The sequence below is a fragment of the Somniosus microcephalus genome, chromosome 15, assembly GCF_052327205.1.
Source record: "Somniosus microcephalus isolate GS21.2 chromosome 15, FLI_Smic_1.0, whole genome shotgun sequence".
NCBI lineage: Eukaryota > Metazoa > Chordata > Chondrichthyes > Squaliformes > Somniosidae > Somniosus > Somniosus microcephalus.
In genome coordinates, this window is record NC_141001.1 from 48,106,173 (window position 1) to 48,123,490 (window position 17,318).

General features: G+C 47.4%; 1 protein-coding gene across 1 annotated transcript in view; it reads right to left on the reverse strand.

Moving 5' to 3' along the window:
* The window catches only part of LOC147106714 (circularly permutated Ras protein 1), a 131,277-nt gene that overhangs the window by 40,063 nt on the left and 73,896 nt on the right, over nt 1–17,318 (reverse strand). The window contains exons 5-8 of the mRNA XM_086007771.1: nt 6,566–6,664; nt 5,829–5,920; nt 5,166–5,345; nt 4,056–4,097 (exon numbers count right to left, since the gene is read on the reverse strand). Coding sequence (XP_085863897.1) covers nt 4,056–4,097; nt 5,166–5,345; nt 5,829–5,920; nt 6,566–6,664 — 413 coding nt within the window. The remainder of the gene's footprint in view (nt 1–4,055; nt 4,098–5,165; nt 5,346–5,828; nt 5,921–6,565; nt 6,665–17,318) is intronic.

A 17,318-nucleotide genomic window follows, 5' to 3' on the forward strand; every position in this document is an offset into this window, starting at 1 on the left:
GTGGAGGCATTTCCAGGGATGGGGACACTCAGGCCCAGAGATCTTCTGACCCGGGGCTGGGATCTGCCAGCAGACTGGCATTACCAGGTACTAGGAGACGTATCAGCCTGCTGACTGGCAGCAATGATGCCCACCTGGAGGTCCTGGGGATCAGGAAAGCTGCAGTGAGATTTCAGGGCCTCACTACATAAAAGGGATCCTAATGGCAACACTCACACTTTACTGATGATGACACTCGCTCTTTAAAGAGATATTGATGATGACACTCGCTCTTTAAAGAGATACTGATGATGACACTTGCTCTTTTGTGAAGGAATAGCCATGATTCAGAGAAATACACGATACTATGAACAGAATTCTGATATTAATACAAGACATATTGGGTTTAAAAGTCACAAGTCTCAGCAGACAGGCTGTAAACAGAAATACAGGCTTCTGAGACAAGATCAGTTGATAACAAAGTTGTAATCAAGCTTTGAAATGGGAATTAGTTAAATATACTAAAACAATGAAAGATTGAAGCAAACCATTGGTGCTTCCGAAAGATCTAGTGTTTGGAGGTAACACAATGAAAACGCCCAGTTTAAAGTGTGAAGAGCTAACACGTAAAATAGAAATATAAACATTAAAAGAGGCAAGTGCCTTTGAAAACATGACATCAAGTAAAAGAAACACCTGCTGGTCAAATAGTTTTATGTTAAACTTGGGAGACAGGAACCATAAGATTAAATACGCAACCAATTGAGATAGGTAGAAAACAAGTAAACACACAGTTAAAGTGGTTTTGATTTACATATTGTAAATATAATACAAACAAGGCGGCTTTGAAAATATGACTTCAATAGAGACACCAAGCAATTGCATTGTGTTTGTTTTAAACTTGGAGCAGAATGGAGTCAAAATGTCTGCTAAAAACCAGGAAAGCCAATATTAAGAATTGAATGAAAGCATTTTGTAGGAATGACATCAAACAGAAACCATAGCTGTCATTGTTTTTATGATGGTTTTTGGAACACCTAAAGGTAGAGAAATAATTATGCATGCAATAGTTGAATTGACAGTAAGATAGAAAGCATTCGAAAGAGGTATCAACAAAGACGATTAGCTAACATCAGCAGAGAACATCAAAGAAGAAACCACTGCCAAAAGGGTATAAAAATAAGACCTTTTAACAGAAAGTCCGAACTCGCTGAACAGGCAAAGCGTTTCTCAACTCTTCAGAGGCATCTCTGTAAGTCTTTAACTATGAGTCTCGGGAAGTCAAAGTGATTGATTTTGGTGGATGTTCTGGATTTAGAAATAAGTAAGAAATAAGAAATGTAACAAAGTAAAGATTTGAGAATAAGGATCTCTGAGAAATAAGAAGTGTAAGCTAATTGTATTTTGAATTGTTAATGTTGCGACTGATTCAACAGATGTTAACTGAATGTCGGCTCTTAAATAAAACTATATGGCCTAGAAATTCAGTGGGCTGCGCCACCCGTTAGCACCCAAAGAGGGCACTTAGTGGGTTTTACGCCACTGGCCACGCCTCCCACTAAATTTAGCGGGACGCTAATGGCAGCGCTAGCCGTTAGCACTGCGCTGCTACCGATGACGTCATCGGTGTGCGCAGTGCCCCGCTACTGCCCCGATCGCGAAATTTGGTAGCGCCCCCTGCTTTAACGCCGGTCGCAATTTGCGACCAGTTCAGGGGGGCCTACCTGCGGCGGTAGAGGCGTGGAGGTGCGGGGCGGCCATTTCTTTTGCTGGCTGCCTGCCAGCACCTCTCCGCACCGCCGTCCCCGGCCTCCTGAGCCCCCCCTCCCCCCTGCGGAGTGTCGGCTGTGTCCCAAGAGCCCGGCACTTCTCCTCGGTGCCGGGCTCTTTTGCCGGCACTCGCGATCTCTGATCGCGCTGCAGCACGCCCCTCCCCTTTAAGAAGGGGAGGACGGCCTGCAGTACCGCAGCGTGTGGCGCTGCGGCACGTTGCGCTGCAAACTTCAGTTACAGCGCCCCAAGAGGGATGCGGGGCGCCTCGAGTAGCGCCGCGCTTCCCTCTGGGGCGTGCAAACTGAATTTGCGGCGGGCGGCCGCGACTTCTTCCGAGGCGCTACTTCCGGTGCCCTGGCGAGGCTGGCGCCCCGTTTTCTCGGCCTATATTTTTAGAATTGTCTCAAAGAGTAAATCTGTATAAACTTGTGAACCCAAATTCTGTACACTCTTTTGTAAGGGGTTGCAGAATTCTGGGGGGTATACCGGACCCTCATAATATCCGGAAGGTTACAGTCTAGTTCAACTTATTAAAAGTACTATCTGGAGGATGGTAGCATCTTCAGTCGTTCCGTTCCTTTAGGGAGAGATAGCCTGAACCTTTAGACCCATTTAAGCATCTTAGGGAATTCGGCTATCTCTAACTTAAGCTGAAGGTGAACGTCTGGGGAATAAGCCTGATCTGCGATAGCCCAAAAGGGCTAGGACTGTAATTATCCCTTCACTTTAAAGAGATATTGATGGTGACACTCGCTCTTTAAAGGGATACTGATGGTGAGGCTTCCTGTTTAAAAGGGGTCCTCCTGGTGGGACCCTTTTGAACTGTGGCGGCAATTCAAAAGGAAAAGCTTAGCAAACATTTTTAGAAATATATTAATTCACATAAGAAAAGTGAAGAATGGAAAATCATCTAACACTCAAACTCACCCAGCTTAGCAGCAAACTGAATTTTAAATAATAACAATTACAAACATTCCAGAGTTTTCCAGAGAAAGGTTGGATATGGGACAGTTATGTACATATTGCTAGCATGAAATGCAAATGACTTGTTTCCTAAATTTAAACTCTTTCTGCACACGCAGCTACACAGATATATTTGCTCAAACACGCCAGCCATAACTGTGCTTACAAAGCTCATAGAAGCCCCACTTCCAGGCCTGAACCAATGTTGTTCTGTGAACAGCTAAAATTGAGGTGCGCAAGGGCAGCCTGTGGTATCTTGGCAGATTTACCCTCCCAGTCAGGTCTCTATTCAATGTCTCCTTCCTCTGCCAGTGTGGCAGACATCTTCCTCTTGAGAATGGAGGTTGGGAGGGGCGGGGAGGAGATGGTTCCATCACTCCATGACGTAAGATGCAGATATGGCCGCACGGTGGGCTACTGTATGATAACTATTAATTGCATACTGATATCAAAGAATATTGAAAATAAAAGATTGAGAAAACAACTTAAGGATTAAGAAGATAGCAGATAACTTTTACTAAACTGTAAATTTCTTCACATACATAGAATTTTACAACACAGAACCAGGCCACCTCCCATCTTACCCTATCAACATATCCTTCTACTCCTTTCTCCCTCATGTACTTATCTAGCTTCCCCTTAAATGCATCAATGCTAGTCACCTCAACCATTCCATGTGGTAGAGAGTTCCATATTCGAACCACTCTCTGCGTAAAGAAGTCTCTCCTGAATTCCTTATTGGATTTTTTAGTGACCATCTTATATTGGTGACCCCTAGTTTTGGATTATCCAATATGTGGGAACATCTTCTCTACATCTACCCAAGATGCTTTTATATTGGCCTTATTGTAATTTCAAGACCTTTGGCAGGCTTATTTCTGGCCCAGGTTTTTGTGGGAAGCTGCCCAGTAGAGCTACACAGCAGCAGTGTGCCACCCTGCCCAACATTCAGAGCAAGAAGAGGAAACGATGGCTGCATTTCCCGGTGGATCTCCTCACCCCCACCCCCACCTGGTGGATCTCCTCATCCCACCCCCACCCAATGGATTTCCTCACCCCCACCCGGTGGATCTCCTCACCCCCCACCTCCACCCGGTGGATCTCCTCACCCCCACCTCCACCCGGTGGATCACCTCACCCCCACCCCCACCCCCACCCGGTGGACCTCCTCACCCCCACCTCCACCCAGTGGATCACCTCACCCCACCCCCACCCGGTGGATCTCCTCACCCCCACCCCCACCCAGTGGATCTCCCCCACCCCCAACCCGGTGGATCTCCTTATCCCCAACCCGGTGGATTTCCTCACCCCTACCCTGAAACATAACAGCAAACAATTACCTGCAGTCTTGATATATGAACTGTTCTGGAGCCTTCATCGACCTAAAAAGCAGAATGGAGGATCTTGAGTTAGTTTAAACATGGGTTCTGGGTAAGTCGTAAACAACCCTTATGGGCCCACGATCACCATGGCGCTGCATCTCAAGAATCACAAGCAATGCACCATAGCAACTTTTTGCACTGAAGCAGATTAGTTCTTTACACTGGGGACCATTGAAGTACCGGTATGAAAATGATAAAATACATTTGAGAACAAAATATCTCAAATACAATGAACATTCTGATGTGTTTCATGGATCTGTTGTGTAAATAACACAATAATCTGCCAATATGTCTCAATGTTCCACACTACTAATACAGTGTCTTTGTGTTTCACTGGCACCTTATTATGTCAAAATGTCTCAAAGCTCTTCACACCTTAAATACTTTCGGATTGTAGTGACTGTTACCTAGGCAAACACAGCAGTCATTATACAACAGCAATAGTCCATTTAATCTGATTTTAGTGCTGTTAATTGAAGGAGAAATTTTGGCCAGGGCATCAAGGGAACTCACTGCTACCCTTTAAAAAGTGTCACGAAATTATTAACATCTACCTGAATCAGCAAAGCAGACAGATGGGACCTCAGTTTAACATCTCATCTAACACCTTCCAAAAGCACTCCTCAGTTGCCTATATTATGAGCATCTCAAACCATGACTTCTGACCTAGGGGAAAAAAAGTGCTACCAACTGAGCCAAGCTGCTACTCCTACTGGTGTTCATTTCACTTAGATAAGTGCCACAGGATGCTGGCGGAACCCACCAAAGAAATGGCATAAATGGCCAAGACCAGCCACAATTATATTTTCTCGATATGGTTGATTCTGTAGGGTTAGTAAGGCTTTTCCTGACTTTTGAGCAGTTTTATTACTGTACATATAATGTTATTTTCAGTGTTACAATAAAAGCTGTTACAATAAACCCTTGTGAAGAGTTATCCAAGTACATTGCTGACAGTGAACACTTGACATGCAGTGGGATGTTGCTCTGGATCCTGAAGTTACTTCCATGTTTCAAGCCAACATTCACAGCAAATAGGCATCTTTGAGAGGCCCCAGGTCTTCTTACCTCATTGGTTACACACATGCTTCCAGAGATGTCTACACAGAAGACAACCAAGGAGTCATCCACATTGATGTAATCTTCATTGACAGACCCCGAGAGATACATGACATCTTGACTGTTGGGTACTGTTCTGAAAGATCGAGTTACCACATTGTGCTTATTACAGAATTCGCAAGGCCATACCTGGACATGAAAAAAAAAGACCAGTGGTTCAGCGTCTAATGAAAGGAAAGTTCACCTAAAGGATTACAGAGATAATGCACAACATCAATCTAGACAATGGGATACCCCATCCTGGGAGTATGACTAATAGGGCAATCCTTTAAAATTGGCATGCCCCTTACAAGCACAGCTATATAACAAGCCTCGTCAGGACCATTACAAGTAACATTTTTTTTTGTACTTTGTCAATTACGATTGTATTAAAGTCCTTCTCAATTACAAGTGTAACAAGGCTTGTCCATTGCAAGTTCACTTCCGCAGCAATCCTCAGTAATCACGGAACATGACCATTCGAACCTTGCCAATTGGGAAAGCACAGCAGTACATATAAAATGAGGGTTGTTAAATATTATGGTTCTTTGAATTACAGCAATGATGCTTTTATAAAGGATCTGGACCCTCACACTATGTCTCACATTCACCAGTACACTACAAAGAACTCACTATGTCTGCATATTTCTGGTGAATCCGGCTAATGCTGGACAAGGCTGCTGAACACTTCTGGCAGTGGATGGCTTTCACAGTCTGGGCTCTCACTGTAACAGGACAGAAAGGGAAAAAAAGGTGAAGTTCAGTTTGTGTCACGCTCGCCTCCGAGTTAATAGTTAATTGGTACTAACAGCCTTCAGTTTCACCCACTGATTGGCTCAGACTGGGCTCGAACCTGCGCCACTCGATCTGGATTGGTTCTAACAACCTCCAGTCCTACCTTTCAACTGATGTAATTGGTTGATACTGACAACGTCTAATCCCAGTGAAATAAAATGGATTTTCCTGTGAAATACTAACAAGCTGAAGCATGGGATAAAATGCAGACTGTCAGCTTAAAAATTAATGACCAGCATGTATGAAAATGTCCGCTACATAAACTTAATAACGACAGTCACTACATTTCAAGGTAAATAATTATGTTTCTGAGAGCTATGTTAAGGCACTAGATAAATACAAGCCTTCCTTTCTGTATATGTGACCTAGTGATTTACAGCAACAGATAGGAAGGAGACAATTATTTAACACAATCTGTGGGAAGGTTAAAATAGAAATTTGTACATAAGCCTGTGTCCCATCACTCCTTGGCACAGCACACTGGTACATCAAAGGATTAGGCATGTCTGGAATCAACATCTGGATCCCCTTCACTTTTATATGCAAAACAACAATGAGCCCAGTCAGGCACTTACCATTATTGATGTCTACCAACTTTCCCAGTTTAACAGAGACCACATTTATATTGGCTTTCCTACTCGTGTGGGAACTGGAGTTACAAGGGGCTGGAAAAACTACAAGAAAACAAGCAATTAGAATATTAAAACCACCTTATATATTATCAATTATTATATTAACCGTCAAATTACACAAAGACTAGCAACAATGTCGATCAGACCCAAGAATATAAGAGTGAAACAGAAGTGAGTTACAGAGAGAGGAACAGGAGTGAGTTACAGAGAGAGGAACAGGAGTGAGTGACAGAGAGGAAGAGGAGCAAGTTAGAGAGAGGAAAAGGAGCGAGTTACAGAGAGGAACAGGAGCGAGTTACAGCGAGAGGAACAGGAGTGAGTTACAGTGAGAGCAACAGGAGCGAGTTACAGAGAGGAAGAGGAGCAAGTTAGAGAGAGGAAAAGGAGCGAGTTACAGAGAGGAACAGGAGCGAGTTACAGAGAGAGGAACAGGAGCGAGTTACAGAAAGAGGAACAGGAGCGAGTTACAGAGAGGAGCAGCAGCGAGCTAGAGAGAGGAACAGGAGCGAGTTACAGAGAGGAACAGGAGCGAGTTACAGAGAGAGGAAAAGGAGCGAGTTATAGAGAGGAACAGGAGCGAGTTACAGAGAGAGGAACAGGAGCGAGTTAGAGAGAGAGGAACAGGAGCGAGTTACAGACAGGAACAGGAGCGAGTTACAGAGAGGAACAGGGGCGAGTTACAGAGAGGAACAGGAGCGAGCTACAGAGAGGAACATGAGGGAGTTACAGAGAGAGGAACAGGAGTGAGTTACAGTGAGAGGAACAGGAGTGAGTTACAGAGAGAGGAACAGGAATGAGTTACAGAGAGAGGAACAGGAGTGAGTTACAGAGAGAGGAACAGGAGTGAGTTACAGAGGAACAGGAGTGAGTTACAGTGAGAGGAACAGGAGCGAGTTACAGTGAGAGGAACAGGAGCGAGTTACAGAGAGAGGAAGAGGAGCGAGTTACAGAGAGAGGAACAGGAGTCAGTTACAGAGAGAGGAACAGGAGCGAGTTACAGAGAGGAACAGGAGCGAGTTACAGAGAGGAACAGCTGCGAGGTACAGAGAGAGGAACAGGGGCGAGTTACAGAGAGGAACAGGAGCGAGTTACAGAGAGGAACAGGAGTGACTTACAGAGAGGAACAGGAGTGACAGAGAGGAACAGGAGTGAGTTACAGAGAGAGGATCAGGAGCGAGTTACAGAGAGGAACAGGAGCGAGTTACAGAGAGAGGAACAGGAGCGAATTACAGAGAGTGGCACAGGAGTGAGTTACAGAGAGAGGAACAGGAGTGAGTTACAGAGACAGGAACAGGAGCGAGCTACAGAGAGGAACAGGAGCGAGTTACAGAGAGGAACAGGAGCGAGTTACAGAGAGGAACAGGAGCGAGTCACAGAGAGAGGAAAAGGAGTGAGTTACAGAGAGAGGAACAGGAGTGAGTTACAGAGAGAGGAACAGGAGTGAGTTACAGAGACAGGAACAGGAGCGAGCTACAGAGAGGAACAGGAGCGAGTTACAGAGAGGAACAGGAGCGAGTTACAGAGAGGAACAGGAGCGAGTCACAGAGAGAGGAAAAGGAGTGAGTTACAGAGAGAGGAACAGGAGTGAGTTACAGAGAGAGGAACAGGAGTCAGTTACAGAGAGAGGAACAAGAGTGAGTTACAGAGAGAGGAACAGGAGTCAGTTACAGAGAGAGGAACAGGAGTCAGTTACAGAGAGAGGAACAGGAGTCAGTTACAGAGAGAGGAACAGGAGTCAGTTACAGAGAGAGGAACAGGAGTCAGTTACAGAGAGAGGAACAGGAGTCAGTTACAGAGAGAGGAACAGGAGTCAGTTACAGAGAGAGGAACAGGAGCGAGTTACAGTGAGAGGAACAGGAGCGAGTTACAGAGAGAGGAAGAGGAGCGAGTTACAGAGAGAGGAACAGGAGTCAGTTACAGAGAGAGGAACAGGAGCGAGTTACAGAGAGGAACAGGAGTGAGTTACAGAGAGAGGAACAGGAGTGAGTTACAGAGAGAGGAACAGGAGTGAGTTACAGAGAGAGGAAGAGGAGCGAGTTACAGAGAGGAAGAGGAGCGAGTTACAGAGAGGAACAGGAGTGAGTTACAGAGAGGAACAGGAGCGAGTTACAGAGAGAGGAATAGGAGCGAGTTACAGACAGGAACAGGAGCGAGTTACAGAGAGGAACAGGGGCGAGTTACAGAGAGGAACAGGAGCGAGTTACAGAGAGGAACATGAGGGAGTTACAGAGAGAGGAACAGGAGCGAGTTAGAGAGAGAGGAACAGGAGCAAGTTACAGAGAGTGGAACAGGAGTGAGTTACAGAGAGAGGAACAGGAGCGAGTTACAGAGAGAGGAACAGGAGCGAGTTACAGAGAGAGGAACAGGAGCGAGTTACAGAGAGGAACAGGAGCGAGTTACAGAGAGGAACAGGAGTGAGTTACAGGGAGGAACAGGAGCGAGTTACAGAGAGAGGAACAGGAGCGAGTTACAGAGAGGAACAGGAGCGAGTTACAGAGAGAGGAAAAGGAGCGAGTTATAGAGAGGAACAGGAGCGAGTTACAGAGAGAGGAACAGGAGCGAGTTAGAGAGAGAGGAACAGGAGCGAGTTACAGACAGGAACAGGAGCGAGTTACAGAGAGGAACGGGGTGAGTTACAGAGAGGAACAGGAGCGAGCTACAGAGAGGAACATGCGGGAGTTACAGAGAGAGGAACAGGAGTGAGTTACAGTGAGAGGAACAGGAGTGAGTTACAGAGAGAGGAACAGGAGTGAGTTACAGAGAGAGGAACAGGAGTGAGTTACAGAGAGAGGAACAGGAGTGAGTTACAGAGGAACAAGAGTGAGTTACAGTGAGAGGAACAGGAGCGAGTTACAGTGAGAGGAACAGGAGCGAGTTACAGAGAGAGGAAGAGGAGCGAGTTACAGTGAGAGGAACAGGAGCGAGTTACAGAGAGGAACAGGAGCGAGTTACAGAGAGGAACAGGTGCGAGGTACAGAGAGAGGAACAGGGGCGAGTTACAGAGAGGAACAGGAGCGAGTTACAGAGAGGAACAGGAGTGACTTACAGAGAGGAACAGGAGTGACTTACAGAGAGGAACAGGAGTGAGTTACAGAGAGAGGATCAGGAGCGAGTTACAGAGAGGAACAGGAGCGAGTTACAGAGAGAGGAACAGGAGCGAGTTACAGAGAGAGGAACAGGAGCGAATTACAGAGAGTGGCACAGGAGTGAGTTACAGAGAGAGGAACAGGAGTGAGTTACAGAGACAGGAACAGGAGCGAGCTACAGAGAGGAACAGGAGCGAGTTACAGAGAGGAACAGGAGCGAGTTACAGAGAGGAACAGGAGCTAGTCACAGAGAGAGGAAAAGGAGTGAGTTACAGAGAGAGGAACAGGAGCGAGTCACAGAGAGAGGAAAAGGAGTGAGTTACAGAGAGAGGAACAGGAGTGAGTTACAGAGAGAGGAACAGGAGTGAGTTACAGAGAGAGGAACAGGAGCGAGTTACAGAGAGAGGAACAGGAGCGAGTTACAGTGAGAGGAACAGGAGCGAGTTACAGAGAGAGGAAGAGGAGCGAGTTACAGAGAGAGGAACAGGAGTCAGTTACAGAGAGAGGAACAGGAGCGAGTTACAGAGAGGAACAGGAGTGAGTTACAGAGAGAGGAACAGGAGTGAGTTACAGAGAGAGGAACATGAGTGAGTTACAGAGAGAGGAAGAGGAGCGAGTTACAGAGAGGAACAGGAGTGAGTTACAGAGAGGAACAGGAGTGAGCTACAGAGAGGAACAGGAGCGAGTTACAGAGAGAGGAATAGGAGCGAGTTACAGACAGGAACAGGAGCGAGTTACAGAGAGGAACAGGGGCGAGTTACAGAGAGGAACAGGAGAGAGTTACAGAGAGGAACATGAGGGAGTTACAGAGAGAGGAACAGGAGCGAGTTACAGAGAGGAACAGGAGTGAGTTACAGAGAGAGGAACAGGAGCGAGTTAGAGAGAGAGGAACAGGAGCGAGTTACAGAGAGTGGAACAGGAGTGAGTTACAGAGAGAGGAACAGGAGCGAGTTACAGAGAGAGGAACAGGAGCGAGTTACAGAGAGAGGAACAGGAGCGAGTTACAGAGAGGAACAGGAGCGAGTTACAGAGAGGAACAGGAGTGAGTTACAGGGAGGAACAGGAGCGAGTTACAGAGAGGAAGAGGAGCGAGTTACAGAGAGAGGAACAGGAGTCAGTTACAGAGAGAGGAACAGCAGTGAGTTACAGAGAGAGGAGGAGGAGCGAGTTAGAGAGAGGAACAGGAGCGAGTTACAGAGAGAGGAAAAGGAGCGAGTTTCAGAGAGAGGAACAGGAGCGAGTTACAGAGAGTGGAACAGGAGTGAGTTACAGAGAGAGGAACAGTAGCGAGTTACAGAGAGGAACATGAGCGAGTTACAGAGAGGAACAGGAGCGAGTTACAGAGAGGAACAGGAGGGAGTTAGAGAGAGAGGAACAGGAGTGAGTTACAGAGAGAGGAACAGGAGTGAGTTACAGAGAGAGGAACAGGAGCGAGTTACAGAGAGGAACATGATGGAGTTAGAGAGAGAGGAACAGGAGTGAGCTACAGAGAGAGGAACAGGAGTAAGTTACAGAGAGGAACAGGAGTCAGTTACAGAGAAGAACAGGAGCGAGTTACAGAGAGGAACAGGAGCGAGTTACAGAGAGGAACAGGAGCGAGCTACAGAGAGGAACAGGAGTGAGTTACAGAGAGGAACAGGAGTGAGTTACAGAGAGAGGAACAGGAGCGAGTTACAGAGAGGAACAGGAGCAAGTTACAGAGCGGAACATGAGGGAGTTACAGAGAGAGGAACAGGAGTGAGTTACAGCGAGAGGAACAGGAGTGAGTTACAGAGAGAGGAACAGGAGTGAGTTGCAGAGAGAGGAACAGGAGTGAGTTACAGAGAGGAACAGGAGTGAGTTACAGAGAGAGGAAGAGGAGCGAGTTACAGAGAGGAACAGGAGCGAGTTAGAGAGGAACAGGAGCGAGTTACAGAGAGGAACAGGAGTGAGTTGCAGAGAGAGGAACAGGAGTGAGTTACAGAGAGGAACAGGAGTGAGTTACAGAGAGAGGAAGAGGAGCGAGTTACAGAGAGGAACAGGAGCGAGTTACACAGAGGAACAGGAGCGAGTAACAGAGAGGAACAGGAGCGAGTTACAGAGAGGAACAGGATTGAGTTACAGAGAGAGGAACAGGAGTGAGTTACAGAGAGGAAGAGGAGCGAGTTCCAGAGAGGAACAGGAATGAGTTACAGAGAGGAACAGGAGCGAGTTACAGAGAGAGGAACAGGAGTGAGTTACAGAGAGAGGAACAGGAGCGAGTTACAGAGAGGAACAGGAGTGAGTTACAGAGAGGAACAGGAGTGAGTTACAAAGAGAGGAACAGGAGTGAGTTACAGAGAGAGGTACAGGAGTGAGTTACAGAGAGAGGAACAGGAGTGAGTTACAGAGAGAGGAACAGGAGTGAGTTACAGAGAGGAAGAGGAGCGAGTTCCAGAGAGGAACAGGAATGAGTTACAGAGAGGAACAGGAGCAAGTTACAGAGAGGAACAGGAGTGAGTTACAGAGAGAGGAACAGGAGTGAGTTACAGAGAGGAACAGAAGTGAGTTACAGAGAGAGGAACAGGAGCGAGTTAGAGAGAGAGGAACAGGAGCGAGTTACAGAGAGAGGAACAGGAGAGAGTTACAGTGAGAGGAACAGGAGTGAGTTACAGAGAGAGGAACAGGAGCGAGCTACAGGGAGGAACAGGAGCGAGTCACAGAGAGAGGAACAGGAGTGAGTTACAGAGAGAGGAACAGGAGTGAGTTACAGAGTGAGGAACAGGAGGGAGTTACAGAGAGAGGAGCAGGAGCGAGTTACAGAGAGAGGAACAGGAGCGAGTTACAGTGAGAGGAACAGGAGCGAGTTACAGAGAGAGGAAGAGGAGCGAGTTACAGAGAGAGGAACAGGAGTGAGTTACAGAGAGAGGAACAGGAGTGAGTTACAGAGAGAGGAACAGGAGTGAGTTACAGAGAGAGGAAGAGGAGCGAGTTGCAGAGAGGAACAGGAGCGAGTTACAGAGAGGAACAGGAGCGAGTTACAGAGAGGAACAGGAGTGAGTTACAGAGAGAGGAACAGGAGTGAGTTACAGCGAGAGGAACAGGAGTGAGTTACAGAGAGAGGAACAGGAGTGAGTTACAGAGAGAGGAACAGGAGTGAGTTACAGAGAGAGGAACAGGAGTGAGTTACAGAGAGGAACAGGAGTGAGTTACAGAGAGAGGAAGAGGAGTGAGTTACAGAGAGAACAGGAGCGAGTTACAGAGAGGAACAGGAGCGAGTTACAGAGAGAGGAAGAGGAGTGAGTTACAGAGAGGAACAGGAGTGAGTTACAGAGAGAGGAACAGGAGTGAGTTAGAGAGGAAGAGGAGCGAGTTCCACAGAGGAACAGGAATGAGTTACAGAGAGGAACAGGAGCGAGTTACAGAGAGGAACAGGAGTGAGTTACAGAGAGAGGAACAGGATGAGTTACAGAGAGAGGTACAGGAGTGAATTACAGAGAGAGGAACAGGAGTGAGTTACAGAGAGAGGAACAGGAGTGAGTTACAAAGAGGAACAGGAGTGAGTTACAGAGAGAGGAACAGGAGTGAGTTACAGAGAGGAACAGGAGTGAGTTAGAGAGAGAGGAACAGGAGCGAGTTACAGAGAGAGGAACAGCAGTGAGCTACAAAGAGAGGAACAGGAGCGAGTTACAAAGAGGAACAGGAGTGAGTTACAGAGAGAGGAACAGGAGTGAGTTACAGAGAGGAACAGGAGTGAGTTAGAGAGGAACAGGAGTGAGTTACAGAGAGAAAGAGGAGCGAGTTACAGAGAGAGGAACAGGAGCTAGTTACAGCGAGAGGAACAGGAGTGAGTTACAGAGAGAGGAACAGGAGTGTATTACAGAGAGAGGAAGAGGAGTGAGTTACAGAGAGGAACAGGAGTGAGCTACAGAGAGGAAGAGGAGCGAGTTACAGAGAGAGGAACAGGAGTGAGTTACAGAGAGGAACAGGAGCGAGTTACAGAGAGAGGAAGAAGAGTGAGTTACAGAGAGCAACAGGAGCGAGTTACAGAGAGGAACAGGAGTGAGTTACAGAGAGAGGAACAGGAGTGAGTTGCAGAGAGGAACAGGAATCAGTTACAGAGAGAGGAACAGGAGCGAGTTACAGAGAGAGGAAGAGGAGCGAGTAACAGAGAGAGGAACAGGAGCGAGTTACAGAGAGAGGAACAGGAGCGAGTTACAGAGAGAGGAACAGGAGTGAGTTACAGAGAGAGGAACAGGAGTGAGTTACAGAGCGAGGAACAGGAGTGAGTTACAGAGAGGAAGAGGAGTGAGTTACAGAGAGAGGAACAGGAGTGAGTTACAGAGAGGAACAGGAATCAGTTACAGAGAGAGGAACAAGAGCGAGTTACAGAGAGAGGAACAGGAGTGAGTTACAGAGAGAGGAACAGGAGTGAGTTACAGAGCGAGGAACAGGAGTGAGTTACAGAGAGGAAGAGGAGTGAGTTAGAGAGAGAGGAAGAGGAGCGAGTTACAGAGAGGAACAGGAGCGAGTTACAGAGAGGAACAGGAGTGAGTTACAGAGAGGAACAGGAGTGAGTTACAGAGAGGAACAGGAGTGAGTTACAGAGAGAGGAACAGGAGGGAGTTACAGAGAGGAACAGGAGCGAGTTACAGAGAGGAACATGAGGGAGTTACAGACAGAGGTACAGGAGTGAGTTACAGAGAGAGGAACAGGAGTGAGGTACAGAGAGAGGAACAGGAGTGAGTTACAGAGAGGAACAGGAGTGAGTTACAGTGAGAGGAACAGGAGCGAGTTACATTGAGAGGAAGAGGAGCAAGTTACAGAGAGAGGAACAGGAGTCAGTTACAGAGAGAGGAACAGGAGTGAGTTACAGAGAGTGAACAGGAGCGAGTTACAGAGAGAGGAACAGGAGTGAGTTGCAGAGAGAGGAAGAGGAGTGAGTTACAGAGAGAGGAACAGGAGTGAGTTACAGAGAGAGGAACAGGAGTGAGTTACAGAGAGGAACAGGAGTGACTTACAGAGAGGAACAGGAGTGAGTTACAGAGAGAGGAACAGGAGTGAGGTACAGAGAGGAACAGGAGTGAGTTACAGAGAGAGGAACAGGACCGAGTTACAGAGAGGAACAGGAGTGACTTACAGAGAGGAACAGGAGTGAGTTACAGGGAGAGGAACAGGAGTGAGTTACAGAGAGGAACAGGAGCGAGTTACAGCGAGGAACAGGAGTGAGTTACAGAGAGAGGAACAGGAGTGAGTTACAGAGAGGAAGAGGAGCGAGTTCCAGAGAGGAACAGGAATGAGTTACAGAGAGAGGAACAGGAGTGAGTTACAGAGAGGAACAGGAGTGAGTTACAGAGAGAGGAACAGGAGTGAGTTACAGAGAGGAACAGGAGTGAGTTACAGAGAGAGGAACAGGAGCGAGTTACAGAGCGAGGAACAGGAGCGAGTTACAGAGAGGAACAGGAGTGAGTTACAGAGAGAGGAACAGGAGTGAGTTACAGAGAGGAACAGGAGTGAGTTACAGAGAGAGGAACAGGAGCGAGTTAGAGAGAGAGGAACAGGAGCGAGTTACAGAGAGAGGAACAGGAGCGAGTTACAGAGAGTGGAACAGGAGCGAGTTACAGAGAGTGGAACAGGAGTGAGTTACAGAGAGAGGAACAGGAGCAAGTTACAGAGAGGAACAGGAGCGAGTTACAGAGAGGAACAGGAGTGAGTTACAGAGAGGAACAGGAGTGAGTTACAGAGAGGAACAGGAGTGAGTTACAGAGAGAGGAACAGGAGCGAGTTACAGTGAGAGGAACAGGAGCGAGTTACAGAGAGAGGAACAGGAGCGAGTTACAGAGAGAGGAACAGGAGTCAGTTACAGAGAGAGGAACAGGATTGAGTTACAGAGAGAGGAAGAGGAGAGAGGAAGAGGAGCGAGTTAGAGAGAGGAACGAGTCAGTTAGAGAGAGAGGAACAGGAGCGAGTTACAGAGAGAGGAAAAGGAGTGAGTTACAGAGAGAGGAACAGGAGTGAGTTACAGAGAGAGGAACAGGAGTGAGTTACAGAGAGAGGAACAGGAGTGAGTTACAGAGAGGAACAGGAGTGAGTTACAGAGAGAGGAACAGGAGCGAGTTACAGAGAGGAACAGGAGCGAGTTACACAGCGAGGAACAGGAGTGAGTTACAGAGAGAGGAACAGGAGTGAGTTACAGAGAGGAACAGGAGTGAGTTACAGAGAGAGGAACAGGAGTGAGTTACAGAGAGGAACAGGAGCGAGTTACAGAGAGGAACATGAGGGAGTTACAGAGAGAGGAACAGGAGTGAGTTACAGAGAGAGGAACAGGAGTGAGTTACAGCGAGAGGAACAGGAGTGAGTTACAGAGAGAGGAACAGGAGTGAGTTACAGAGAGGAACAGGAGTGAGTTACAGTGACAGGAACAGGAGTGAGTTACAGAGAGAGGAACAGGAGCGAGTTACAGAGAGGAACAGGAGCGAGTTACAGAGAGGAACAGGAGGGAGTTACAGAGAGGAACAGGAGGGAGTTAGAGAGAGAGGAACAGGAGTGAGTTACAGAGAGAGGAACAGGAGTGAGTTACAGAGAGAGGAACAGGAGCGAGTTACAGAGAGAGGAACAGGAGTGAGCTACAGAGAGAGGAACAGGAGTCAGTTACAGAGAAGAACAGGAGCGAGTTACAGAGAGGAACAGGAGCGAGTTGCAGAGAGGAACAGGAGCGAGCTACAGAGAGGAACAGGAGTGAGTTACAGAGAGGAACAGGAGTGAGTTACAGAGAGAGGAACAGGAATGAGTTACAGAGAGGAACAGGAGCAAGTTACAGAGCGGAACATGAGGGAGTTACAGAGAGAGGAACAGGAGTGAGTTACAGCGAGAGGAACAGGAGTGAGTTACAGAGAGAGGAACAGGAGTGAGTTGCAGAGAGTGGAACAGGAGTGAGTTACAGAGAGGAACAGGAGTGAGTTACAGAGAGAGGAAGAGGAGCGAGTTACAGAGAGGAACAGGAGCGAGTTAGAGAGGAACAGGAGCGAGTTACAGAGAGGAACAGGAGTGAGTTGCAGAGAGAGGAACAGGAGTGAGTTACAGAGAGGAACAGGAGTGAGTTACAGAGAGAGGAAGAGGAGCGAGTTACAGAGAGGAACAGGAGCAAGTTACACAGAGGAACAGGAGCGAGTAACAGAGAGGAACAGGAGCGAGTTACAGAGAGGAACAGGATTGAGTTACAGAGAGAGGAACAGGAGTGAGTTACAGAGAGGAAGAGGAGCGAGTTCCAGAGAGGAACAGGAATGAGTTACAGAGAGGAACAGGAGCGAGTTACAGAGAGAGGAACAGGAGTGAGTTACAGAGAGAGGAACAGGAGCGAGTTACAGAGAGGAACAGGAGTGAGTTACAGAGAGGAACAGGAGTGAGTTACAAAGAGAGGAACAGGAGTGAGTTACAGAGAGAGGTACAGGAGTGAGTTACAGAGAGAGGAACAGGAGTGAGTTACAGAGAGAGGAACAGGAGTGAGTTACAGAGAGGAAGAGGAGCGAGTTCCAGAGAGGAACAGGAATGAGTTACAGAGAGGAACAGGAGCAAGTTACAGAGAGGAACAGGAGTGAGTTACAGAGAGAGGAACAGGAGTGAGTTACAGAGAGAGGAACAGGAGTGAGTTA